Consider the following 13,763-nt stretch of genomic DNA (forward strand, 5'->3'; position numbering starts at 1 on the left):
ACTCCCTCCAGAGGTGGTTCTGGCCAGCTCAGTAGATTGCTTTAAGAAAGGCCTGGATTCTTTCCTAAATGTACATAAAATAACAGAGTACTAAGATTTGTAGGTAAAGTTGATCCAGGGTAAATCCGATTGCCTCTCGGGGGATCAGGAGGGAATTTTTTCCCCTGCTGTAGCAAATTGGATCATGCTCTGCTGGGGTTTTTTTGCCTTCCTCTGGATCAACTGTGGGTATGGAGTTGGGTGTATGGGATTGTATTGTGTTTTTTATTTTGTTTGTTTATTTTTTTGTGGTTGAACTGGATGGACTTGTGTCTTTTTTCAACCTGACTAACTATGTAACTATGTAACTACTAGCTGAAAAAAATAGAATAAAACACACACACATTAGGAAATTGCAGAAAAAAAGTACAAGTTTAGTGGAAGGTTTCCATGTGCAAACAGATTATCACACAGAATTACCTTGCTGATCAGTTCAGAACATAGAACACATTTCTTATCACATAGGCATTCTATACAATAAGCCCCTGTTCACACTATGAACTGCAAAGGAACGTGCTGCCCATTCCTGTGCGATCACATGTGAACAGTGCACTGCAATTTAAGCCCATTCATTCTGGATGGGCTCAAATCACACCAAAAGTAGTGCATGCACTTTTTTTTACCATGTGATACAGGTGCATGCAAACGCACTGCGTTTGCGACCTGCGTTTAAGGTGTCTTTAACTTACATTGACATTCACTGCAGGTCTCAACGTGGTAAACACGCACGGAACGTGGGTTTTCAAAACCGCGTTCTAGTGTGAACCTAGACTGACTGAATGTACCAATTTAAAGCTAAACTTTAGCCATACACATTTTTATTCAAATAAAAAGCGTCAAAAATTAGAGAGATAACATCACTGTGTTGCACAGAACCTGTGCAAAGCTCTAGGAGGGGTCCAAGCAGGTCTACCTAGTTTAGGTTGCCTGAAGAAAACTTTAGGAGGAGGGCGGATACAAGACCATCTTGTATTCATCAATCTTTGCTTAACCTGGAGTTTAGCTTTAAGTGGCCATAGTGCAACTATAGTGTTCCACATGATCTGGAGATTTGGCTAAGGTTAAACAAAATTTCAGTTTTGGTAGATTGTTAGTGGGTTATTTGATCCATAAATGTAAAACTACTCTTGCAAAATCTGACAGCAAGACCTCAGGGCCAAAACTCTACACACCTTCCATATAAGACAATCAGTCCCCCCAATATCAGTTTTTAATATCTGGCAGATGCTAGTGGGTTTTCTGATTCATAAATCTAGACACTCTTGTAGACTTATTTCTTTGCAGAATGTGTGAGGTGTGAGCATGGTTCAGGGAGTGTCAGCATAAAAACACAAGTAGGCCTCATCACATATAGCATTTACCAAAAAGTCCCTTTGCCGAGAACAAAGTTATAATTTTTGGGTGGTAATTGCCCTTTAACATATGGATACCCATTCCCAAGAGTTTATATATTATACACAGTGATAATACGTTTCAATATTTGCCTCTTTTTTCTTTAAAGTGCCATTAACACCACTCCTCCCAGCTTTGTAAACACTTGTTGCCAGTGAACACTGTTTTGCCACCGCAAATGAATTCTGCTTGAAGTTTTATCAACACTTAGCACAGATGAGAGAAAACTTCATTCTTGTCTTGTCATTTCCATAAAAGGCTTTTGATTTGGTTTGGTTTTAAAAGTTAGAACGCAACCTTTTATTCTCTTCACGTAGCTTTTCTATCTCTGCAACTAAGTTTTCGTTTATAGAGTATCGTTCAAGAAGCATTTGTATTTCAGTCTAAAAAAAAGGAGAAAAGAATGGATAAAGCAGACACATAGGCAAAAAGTTTAGATGTGCAGTAAAATGCATCAAACCACTAATATATTATTTATATGCAACTTTTAATTTAAATGTAAATAAAAAATACAGCAACCACTTAAAACACAAATAGCAGCATATTCCAGTCATAAAAATAAACACTTTTAAACCTTCAGAGACTAGAAATCATTGAACAGCAGGCAATGTTTTGCTGAAAAGATTTGTGTAACTTAGGTTACATGAGTTGAAAGAGAAATTTTAATTTAACTCATATTTGTCATGTTTTGGAAAGAGCAATGCCATCAGGAACAAAGGAGTACCATTAAAAAATTATCAGCTTCTGCGAACCTAAAATAAATCGCCATAAGAAAATAATGGGTCTTTAATTGGTGATCTGAAAATGCTAGTAGCCTGGACGTTATGCAGTCCCTCTATCTTCAATATATTTCATATAACTGTCTCAGAACACGTATGAAGTTCTAGGAAGATGTAGTGTCAAAAGCCCATTTCTTGTAAGAAACCACGCATAGCTCTCCAAAAGCTTTGTTTTCTTAACTGCTTGCCGACCAGCCGCCACAGTTATACGGCGGCAGGTCGGCTCTGCTGGGCAAGATCACGTAGCTATACGTCATTTCTCCCAGCAGCCAATAGGGGCGCACGCACCCCACTCGCCCCCGATTCCGGCGCACGTGCCCGGCAAGCGCGATCGCCGCAGGGCACCCACGATCGCTCGTTACAGAGCGAGAACCGAGAGCTGTGTGTGTAAACACACCGCTCCCGGTCCTGTCAGGGGAGAAATGCCTGATCTTCGGTTCATACAATGTATGAACAGCGATCAGTCATTTCCCCCAGTCAGTCCCACCCCCCTTTCAGTTAGAACACACCCAGGGTTCTTCATACATATAACATTAACATATACAGACTACATATTACAACAATACAAAAAACATTGTACGAATATGTATGAAGAACTTGTGAATTTTATGATTGGTGATTTTAAAAAATGTATTTAAAGAAAAGTATGTAAAGTTTTTCTATTTTATGTGAAAACAATAAAAATAATTTAAACAGAACACACCCAGGGAACATACTTAACCCCTTCCTCACCCCCTAGTGTTAACCCCTTCCCTGCCAGTGGCATTTTTATAGTAATCAATGCATTTTTATAGCACTGATCGCTATAAAAATGCCAATGGTGCCAAAAATGTGTCAAAAGTGTCCGCCATAATGTCGCAGTACTGTTAAAAAATCGCTGATCGCCGCCATTACTAGTAAAAAAAAAAATATTGATAAAAATGCCATAAAACTATACCCTATTTTGTAAACGCTATAACTTTTACGCAAACCAATCAATAAACGCTTATTGCGTTTTTTTTTACGAAAAACATGTAGAAGAATACGTATCGGCCTAAACTGAGTACATTTTTTTTTATATATTTTTTGCGGATATTACAGCAAAAAGTAAATATTCATTTTTTTTTTAAAATTGTCACTATTTTTGTTTATAGCGCAAAAAATAAAAACCGCAGAGGTGATAAAATGCCACCAAAAGAAAGCTCTATTTGTGGGGGGGAAAAAAGGACACAAATTTTGTTTGGGAGCCACGTCGCACGACCGCGCAATTGTCAGTTAAAGCGACGCAGTGCCGAATCACAAAAAGTGGCCCAGTCTTTGATCGGCAATATGGTCCGGGGCTGAAGTGGTTAAAGGAGTTGTAAAGAATTTTTTTTTTTTACCTTAATGCAATCTATGCATTAAGGTGAAAAAACATCTGACACCGCCCCCCCCCCCCGAGCCCAGTGATACAGTGAGCGGCTATGGCGCGCCCGCAATTACTCACCACCATGCGAGCTCTCTCAAAATGACTGTGGTCAGTACTTGCAGGGAGGACCAGAGACAGCCGTCGAGGGACCCCAGAAGACGTGGATCGGGGCCACTCTGTGCAGTGGAGGTAAGTATGACATGTTTGTTATTTTAAAGGAAAAAAAAAATCCTTTACTAACCCTTTAAGTTTGAGGGTGGTGCAGGCCTGTCCAATTTACGGTTTTACAATCTTTCCTTTGTACTTAGGGCCTGGACTATCTCAAAAGTACAGTTACTCTAATCTTATGATTAAGGATGCCCTGGTCTCCCAGCTCATCCTTCCTGCCTTTCTCCACTCTACATTAAAGGGCATTTTTCGTCTCACCTCAGATTCAATATTCTCATTAGAGACACAGTCATCTCTTGAAGGTAGGGGCGGAGGCTGCTGGGGCTACCCTCAAACCTATCATGTCATTTAACTATCCAAGGTAACCCTATGTTTCTCCCATCTACCATTTATAAAATCTGATCATTAATTGAACACAATAGAAACCATGCACCCTGAAGTCATACCCGCTTCACTGGCCATGTCACCAGGTGTTCAGCAGCCATAGCACGTCACTTTTTCCTTTGATTCCTTCTATTTTAAAATGAAGGCACTCATGTAACCGACAAAATCTTTGAACCATTGACCAGTGGGCATATTGGTAGAATGTGTATCCTCTCTGCTTGAAGTTTCAGTCATGCTGTTGTAGAACAATCTAGTATGGTTCGAAAAGTTCCACACAGCTGGTTTTACAACGAAATGACACTTGCAATCCCATAAGTTTCTTTAAAGGATATTGGCCCCAGGCAAAGTCTACATAGCAGAGGGTCTGGCTCATGTGTGTGTATAGAATAATAAGATCTACAAGCAAGCTTGAAGACTGTCCTAGAAGCTTCAAAGAGTTTGTACATGGACTGCAATACCGCCCCCCACCCACAGGCCAAGTGCGATTGGTCCAAAGGCATATGGGATCGCAATGGGGGGGGGGGGGGGGGAGTTTGAATGAGTAATGAGTGAGGTTTTGTAAAAAGGGTTTGGAACACAGAGCTCAGTCTATTCTCTTGGGAGCAAGCTTGCAACAAGGCTGTGTCTATGTCATTCTGGGACTCTGCTTCTGACGCCCATATTGGGCCTAGCCATGCTGCCTACCGAGGCCTAGCTACCTCTTTTTACATCTGAGCACAGCCAGTGAGGGTTATAGCCGAGAGGAAGTGTTAAGTATCTTTCATTATTATTACCAGTATTGTTATAGGCTGTATAGATATCTGTTGTTAGAATGTGATATTCCTACTTTGAAGGAAATATAATGTGTGTACCTAGCAATTGTGTCAGTCTTTATAACTAGCATTATAGCCTTAAGCCTAATACACTCTGGTCATATATATTAGCGAATTAAAGGGACATACACATACAAGGAATACATAGTTGCAATAGTTATATATTATAGGTGACCATAGAGGGTATAAATAGACATATTATATTATAGCGCATTTATCACATACCTACAGCTTCTGCTATCCATCCTACACCAGTAAATTCTACTCCTACTGCCAAAATGCATGACATTTAAATTTCATGATTATTAATGAAAATAATTTTGATGGGTAGAGAGGTCTATTAATTACATTTTCAACGTGGTGCCACAGGCAGATGACGACGTAGTTGATTTTTTTTTTTAAAAAAAAGCATGTTTTTATATGGTTTTACATAAAATTACTTTACTGCACACAAAAAACGCATGGGTGATCAAACACCACCAAAAGAAAGCTCCATTTGTGGCAAGAAAAAACAAAAACAAAAAAACACAAATTATGTCTGGGTACAGCATTGCATGACCACGCAATTACCAGTTAAAGCAGCGCAGTGCCAAATTGTAAAAAGTGCTCTGGTCAGGAAGGAGGTAAAATCTTCCGGGGCTGAAGTGGGTAAAATAATCCTAGATTACAAAAGGCCATTTTTTTTAAATTATTTACATCCCACAATTTTATTTCTTCATGCTGTGAACGGATCTTTTTTTTGTGGCAGCACATGCCAATAAAATATTAAGTGAACTGCTACTTCGAAAGCAAAGCTATACAATTTCTAAATAACAGGTTCTTTCACAGCTGCTTATATTAGGCTTTATTAAGACAATACTTTTCTCGAACAATGCTGAGCCAAGAAGTCTCCTTAGTGTTGCTTTCTTTGGCATATTTAATACTGCAATACATTTTGTAATTGGCCAACATTCAGCATTCTTTTTGCTTCCTCAATGTTAAAAAAACAAAACAATTCATCAATAATCTTTTTTTTTTTTAACAGAAGGAATATTTATTCAAGAAAATCAAACGGTTACATGCTCATATCATTCAAATAATACAAAGAGGGCCGCAAGGCCCAACCATTGGTTACAGACAGTGCAGGAAAAAACAATTGCATTTAGAGGACATCATGAAAAACTTATCCACACCGGAGAGGAGGGCAGGAAGGGGGAGAGGGGAGAGGTAAGGAGGGGGGGCATATCCCATCCAGCAAGCCATATGAGGTGACCATACCGCATAACACACCGTGCACCCACTGCGTCTCCCAAGCATAACACCCCTACCAAAGAACCCAATCGTGGGGACTCCGCTAACCCAAATCACTGACCCAGGAGGGATAAGGGGGTACCCCGGGACCGCCCCGGGGAAGAGGGGGGCAAGCAGCTAGACCCAAGCTCATTAAACCGTCAGCCTCTTGGCCGCCACCCAAGCCCCCCAGACCTTGTCAAACTTCTTGGGGCAGTTACGCCCCATGTACGTGAGCTTATACATGGGGAGGATGTCATTCACCAGTTTCCGCCAGGCAGGTAGACCAGGCGGGTCAGTCGCCTTCCACTGGAGTAAGATCGCTTTACGTGCGTAGAAAGCTGTATAGAAGATAAAAAGCTTTTTGTGTGTGGAGGTTATCGGTAATACCCAGCAGTAGGATTAGGGGGTTCAGCCCAACAGCCACGCCGCCGATCGACTCAATCTCCGCCGCCACCAGCCGCCAAAACCCCTGGATCTTCGGGCAGAGCCAGACCATTTCATCAATAATCTTACATATATTTAGGTGAATGAACTACGTTTCTGTATACATACCGACTGCAAATGAAATTGCTTAATCATCTCCACTTGTAAATTGACAATATCTCTATGACAGTCTTCCCTAGAAAAGAAATAAAAGTAATTTGGTCATTATACTCTATATATCAAAACATCCAATATACTTGGCAAAGCTTCCAGATTGAGATCTGTCAATAGAGGCTTTAAAATAAACCTGCAGATTTAACAGTTTTCCAAAACCATTACATTCAAGGCACACCTCTGTTAACCACTTAAGCCCTGGAAGGTTTACCCCCCATGACCAGGCCATTTTTTGTGACACTATACCCAAATACAATGTCTCCCCCCCCCCCCCCCCACACACACACAAATAGAGTTTTCTTTCAGTTGTATTTGATCGCCTCAGCATTTATTTTCTTGCTATATAAATACATATATACACACACACACATACACACATTATATATTTATATAGAAAAATATATATTGTATTTTTTACTTTGGTATAAAAACATACCCAATTAAAAAAAAAAAGTAAAAAAAAGTCGAATTTATTCATCAATTTATTCCAATATGTATTCTGCTACAAAATCCCAATAAGCGTATATTGATTGGTTTGCAGAAAAGTTATAGCGTCTACAAACTATGGGATCGATTTATGGATTTATTTTTTACTAGTAATGGCTGCAATTGGACACCAAGTGACACTTACGGGGACCAGTGCTTAAAAAAAATGCACTCACTGTACTGACACTGGCAGGGAATAGGTTAATATCAAGGATGATCAAAGTGTCAAGTGTGCACCTAGGGAGTGCTTTTTAACCGTGAGGGATGGCTTAACGGGAAGATAACAACAGATCTGTATTTATGCTTGGCAGAAACACAAGGATCTCCATCTCTGACAGAATAGTGGTCTGCCTTGTTTACATAGGCAGACTGCCATCCTGCCTCTCCTGTCAATGACCTGGTGGACATTGCTTCCACCGGACCCTGCTGATTGGCCCCCGCTGTGTCAAATCACAGCAGAAGCGGGTTACCGGCAGCACACACACCGGTCACAGTAGTTAAAGAGCTTATGTAAGCTCTCAACTGAACTTTCAAACCCTCAAATGGTTGGTGTCACAGCTGGCCAAGTGCAGCACCAAGGCAACTGCAGGTCTAAATGGAGGCTAGGATGGCGACATCTTCCAGCACTTATGTAGTTCCACTGATATTTCTTCCCATTCAGTAAATGCCTACCAGTATCGGAGGTACCGTCAGACAGTCGACAAGTCTGCATGATCCTGGCATTGTACCCACGATCTTCTGATCGTGAATGCAATTACAGGTCGCACATTTTAAAATAAAAAAAATGCATATTTTTTTACCTGCGACGTGCAATTATTATTTTTTTATAAAATAATAAAAAAAGGTGAACTTGGCCTTTAACCACTTAAGGACCAAGCCTCTTTCTGAGATTTGGTGTTAAGTTTAAAACAGTTTTTTTTTTTTTGCTACAAAATTTCTAAGAACCCCCAAAAATGATATATAATTTTTTTTTCTAACACCCTAGAGAATAAAATGGTGGTTGTTGCAATAGTTTGTCACACCGTATTTGTGCAGCTGTCTTACAGGCGCACTTTTTTTGGAAAAATATAGGATTTTTTTTTTGATTTTTTTTAAATACAGCTTATCTGTAAAATCCTTTTCTTGGGAATACATCACGGGACACAGAGCCTTAATTACTTAATGGGTTATGTAGTCACCACAGGTGATTGGACACTGGCAAACCCAATTAAAAGTTTCTCCCCTATATAACCCCTCCCAACTGTACCTCAGTTTTGTAGCAAAGCAATAAGTGTTTCACGTTAACTCCAAAGAGGGGTGGGAGCTCTGTGTCACGTGACGTATTCCCAAGAAAAGGATTTTACAGGCAAGCTGTATTAAAAAATCCTATTTTCTTGATCATACATCACGGGACACAGAGCCTTAATTTCTTAATGGGATGTCCCATAGCAATGCTAAATTTTGAGGGGAAGGAGACACAGATCAGAATTAGACCGCCACAAAGGCCAGAGGATCTATACTGCTGCCTGCAGCACACTACGCCCGAAGGCAGCATCCTCATAACCTCTCACATCTACCTGGTAGAATTTAGTAAATGTATGGACCAAAGACCAAGTAGCAGCCTTACAGATCTGAGCCATGGTGATCCATTGCCCATTTAGCACCAACTGCTCTAGTCAATTTTTGCCAAGACATAAGTGTTGTCGCCTTGTTATATGAGCTTCACCTGTGTAATAATGGATCAATTAGGTCTCAGGTGTGTATAAAAAACACCAGTACACTAGACCTTCTCAACAGTAACTAGACCTCTGCAAACATGCCTAAGATTCACCTGGAGACTAACGTGTTGATTATCAAGAGGCTGAAGACCAGATCCACTGCTGATGTGGCAGACACCTTCAATGTGTCTCAGCGTCAAGTTCAAAAGGATAAAACATTTTTTGAAGAGACTGGAGACGTTTTGGACAAGGCCAGGTCAGGTTGACCCCGCAAGACAACTGCTCGAGAGGACCGTTTCTTGGCTCGAACGTCCAAGGCCAGCCCATTTTCCACTGCAGCAGAGCGCCACGAGACCTGGTCACCTGAAGTCCCTGTGTCAACCAGAACAGTTTGTCGGATTCTGTCTCGAAATGGCCTCCATGGTCGAATCAGTGCCCATAAGCCAGCACTAAACAAAAGACAATTGAAAAACCGTGTAGCATTTGCCAAGGGCCACAGCCTGCTAAAAGGATGGGCTCTGGAAAAGTGGCAGAAGGTGGATTTTTCAGATGAATCTTCTGTTGAATTACACCACAGTTGCCGCAAATATTGCAGGAGACCTACTGGAACCCGCATGGAGCCGAGATTTACCCAGAAAACAGTGAAGTTTGGTGGAGGCAAAATCATGGTCTGGGGTTACATCCAGTATGGGGGTGTGCGTGGGATCTGCAGGGTGGAAGGCAACATCAATAGTCTAAAATACCAAGAAATCTTAGCTACCTCTTATATTCCCAACCATAAAAAAGGCCAAATTTTGCAGCAGGATGGTGCTCCATCGCATACTTCCATCTCCACATCAAAGTTCCTTAAGGCGAATAAGATCAAGATGCTCCAGGATTGGCCAGCCCAGTCACCAGACATGAACATCATTGAGCATATGTGGTGTAGGATGAAAGAGGAAGCATGGAAGACGAAACCAAAGAATATTAAGGAACTCTGGGAGGCATGCAAGACTTTGCTATTCCTAAAGACTTCATCAATAAATTGTACGAATCCTTGCCAAAACGCATGGATGCTGTCCTTCAAGCTCATGGAAGTCATACAAGATATTAAATTTGGATCTCACAGCACCACTACTTAATTTGCTTACATATTTTTGGATTTTCAGTAAAGTTGTTCACTTTCATTATAGGCGACAAAACTTTTGTCTTGCCAAAATTTGACCTGTCTTGATTAAATGATAAATCTTTTTCCAGTGAAACTAATTTATTTCAGTGCATTAAACATCATTTGGGAGGACTTTAGCTTTTCATATGAGATATTTTTAACACCAATTGATTAATTAAAAGTCAGGTTAATAGCAGGAGTTTCTACAAAATAGAGAAGCGACAAGACTTGTCAGGGACTGCGTATGTATGTATGTATGTATGTATGTATGTATGTATGTGTATATATATATATATATATATATATATATATATATATATATATATATATATATATATATATATATATATATATATATATATATATATATATATATATATATATATATATATATATATATATATATATATATATATATATATTTTTTTACTAGTAATGGCGGTGATCAGCGATTTTTATAAGGACTGCGACATTGTGGCAGACAGACTGACACTTTTTTGGGACCAGTGCAAAAATTCACTGATTATTGTATGACACTGGCATGGTATGGGTTAACACTAGGGGGCAATCAAAGGGTTTAAGTTTGTCCCAAGGAGGTGTTTCTAACTGGGGGTGGGGTTGGGTAGTGGACTAACTGGGAGTACAGAGATTGCTGTTCCCGATTACTAGGAACAGACGATCACACAGTACTCCCCCCGACAGAACAAGGATCTGCTTTGTTTACACTGGCAAATGCCCGTGCTGCCTCTGTGGAGCGTGATGTCTGCGGCCGGCGGACATCGCGCTCGCCGGACACACGCATAGGCTCCAGGGCCGTACACGTGTCCACTGCATACATACTGGTACGTACGGCGATTCGCGCAATACAACTACAGCAGCTGGTCGGCAAGTGGATAGTGTGAGTGTTCTGCACCACCAAATATTTAAACTTATGAAAGTATGCAGGCCTTTTCATCCTATAAGAGAATGGTAATTTTTTTTTTTTTTTTAATTGAAAAGGTGGCCTGTCTTTTTTTTTTTTTCTCTAAAGACAGGCCACCTTTTCAATTAAATAAAAAAAAAAAAAAAAATAAAAAAAAAAAAAGGTAGTGGCAGCAACCGGGAATTCAGATCAATGCTTGGTTCCCTTAGGTCTCATGTACACTGTGTTTTAGTCCCGATGCATGAAGCTTTGGCATTTAGCTGTAGGTGGAGGGCACAGGTGAACCTGCCAGTGGTCTGCCAAACTTTACGGGAGGCTATTAGCTGCTGCAACTGGATGGTGCACCTAGCAGTACATGCATTTAAGAAAACGTGCCCAGGGACAAATGCTCAGAATGCAGACTGCTTACAGACTAAGCTTTCTACTCAGGGGGCACACTTCCCTAAATCGAAGTAAAGAAAAAGAAAGAAAGAAAGATAGATAGATAGAAAGAAAATAATATGCAAGTCTGGATTTTATCAGCTAAAATAATAATAATAAAAAAAAAAAGTGGCAAGTATATGCAGCCGAGGAGTGCGACATTTGAATGAAAAACTTCCTTTGCCAAAAACAGGTTCACTCTAACAGAAAGCTGCCCAAGTGTTTTTCCTTCCAGTCATAACAAAGACAAACATGAAAATACAAAACAGGTTGGTTTGCTACAGATCTTCAGCTTGTGTTAGCTGTTTATTCCAAACATTTGATTTGCCAAGATAAAATGCACTTCGTATCAATATAGACTGATGTTTGATCAAGTTGCCAAAATGCTTGTTTCATTGAATGAAGCTGATAATTAATGGTGTGTTGTTAATGATTTAATAAAAGCTCAATCCCATGGGCACATTAGCATCGTAATTTGAGTTGCAGCATTGACAACTGATTTTGCTTTCAGGAGCACGTCTGTGGTAGGCTTCTCCCTATACATCTACAAATGTGGTTCACAGGATTTCACATCCAACAGCTGGTTAGAATGCTATCTGTTCAGAACAGTGCACCCCCCTTCCCCCCAGCCCGGTCACGGTTCATAACACTGGAGAGGGTCACAGACTGCCACTGTCATTTGCTTTTCCTCTAAAGAAATTTAAGACGTAAACCCATCTGGTAGATTGCCTTAACCACTTACCCCCCGGAACATATTGCTGCCTAAAGACCAGAGTACTTTTTGCGATTCGGGACTGCGTCGCTTTAACAGACAATTGCGCGGTCGTGCGACGTGGCTCCCAAACAAAATTGGCGTCCTTTTTTCCCCACAAATAGAGCTTTCTTTTGGTGGTATTTGATCACCTCTGCGTTTTTTATTTTTTGCGCTATAAACAAAAATAGAGCGACAATTTTGAAAAAAATGAATATTTTTTACTTTTTGCTGTAATAAATATCCCCCAAAAATATATAAAAAAACATTTTTTTTCCTCAGTTTAGGCCGATACGTATTCTTCTACATATTTTTCGTAAAAAAAATCGCAATAAGCGTTTATTGATTGGTTTGCGCAAAAGTTATAGCGTTTACAAAATAGGGGGTATTTTTATGGCATTTTTATTAATATTTTTTTTACTAGTAATGGCGGCGATCAGCGATTTTTTTTTTCGGTATTGCGACATTATGGCGGACACTTCGGACATGTTTGACACATTTTTGGGACCATTGGCATTTTTATAGCGATCAGTGCTATAAAAATGCATTAGATTACTATAAAAATGCCACTGGCAGTGAAGGGGTTAACACTAGGGGGCGGGGAAGGGGTTAAGTATGCCTGGGTGTGTTCTTACTGTGGGGGGGGGGGGGTGGCCTCACTAGGGGAAACACTGATTTTCTGTTCATACATTGTATGAACAGAAAATCAGCATTTCCCCTGCTGACAGGAACGAGAGCTGTGTGTTTACACACACAGCTCCCGTTCCCCGCTCTGTACCGAGCGATCGCGTGTGCCCGGCGGCGATCGCGCCCGCCGGGCACACGCACGGGAGTCGGCGGGGAGCGCGCGCGCGCCCCCTAGTGGCGGCTATACGATAGGACGTATAGCTACGGGCTCTCGCCCAGGAGAGCCGACCTGCCGCCGTATAATGACGGTGGCTGGTCGGCTACTAGTTAATATACTGTGAAATCACGAGGCTTGCTAGTTTGTTGTCAGTAAAATAAATGTATTGGCTTCAGACACAAAAGTTTTAAATAGTTTACTAAAATGTGTTTTTCCAATTACTAAACCTAGTTTAATACCCTTGTTATTCTCTCACTTCATTCTTCCAAGTGAACACTGGGTACAAAATAAAGGGCACAGAGAAATAAAAAAAAAAGGGACATTTGCATTTTATTGTAGGTCAGAACTGATTTAAAAAGTGTTTTTGTGTGCAAAATTTTTATTTTATTTTTTAACACAAACTGTATAAAATTCACACTAGGGCTGATTTACCAAACATTTAACAAAGAAAAATTAAAGCAGAAGCAAAAACAGAAATGAAACCTGACTGGTTGCTATGGCACAGCTCATGGTCTACATTTCAAAAATGAACCATAATGTGGCCACCAACTTAAAGGAGTTGTAAATCAATTTTTTCTTTCACCTTAATGCAATCTATGCATTAAGGTGAAAAAACATCTGATGTTGCCGCCACCACACACCCCCCCCCCCAGCCCCCGTTTTACT

General features: G+C 40.4%; 1 protein-coding gene across 1 annotated transcript in view; it reads right to left on the minus strand.

The window, feature by feature from the left end:
• Positions 1-392: 392 nt before the first annotated feature.
• NEDD1 (NEDD1 gamma-tubulin ring complex targeting factor) overlaps positions 393-13,763 on the minus strand; it is a 101,322-nt gene continuing 87,951 nt past the window's right edge. The window contains exons 14-15 of the mRNA XM_040344232.1: positions 6,786-6,852; positions 393-1,814 (exon numbers count right to left, since the gene is read on the minus strand). Coding sequence (XP_040200166.1) covers positions 1,710-1,814; positions 6,786-6,852 — 172 coding nt within the window. The 3' untranslated portion in view covers positions 393-1,709. The remainder of the gene's footprint in view (positions 1,815-6,785; positions 6,853-13,763) is intronic.

This window comes from Rana temporaria, chromosome 3 (assembly GCF_905171775.1).
Source record: "Rana temporaria chromosome 3, aRanTem1.1, whole genome shotgun sequence".
NCBI classification, from domain to species: domain Eukaryota; kingdom Metazoa; phylum Chordata; class Amphibia; order Anura; family Ranidae; genus Rana; species Rana temporaria.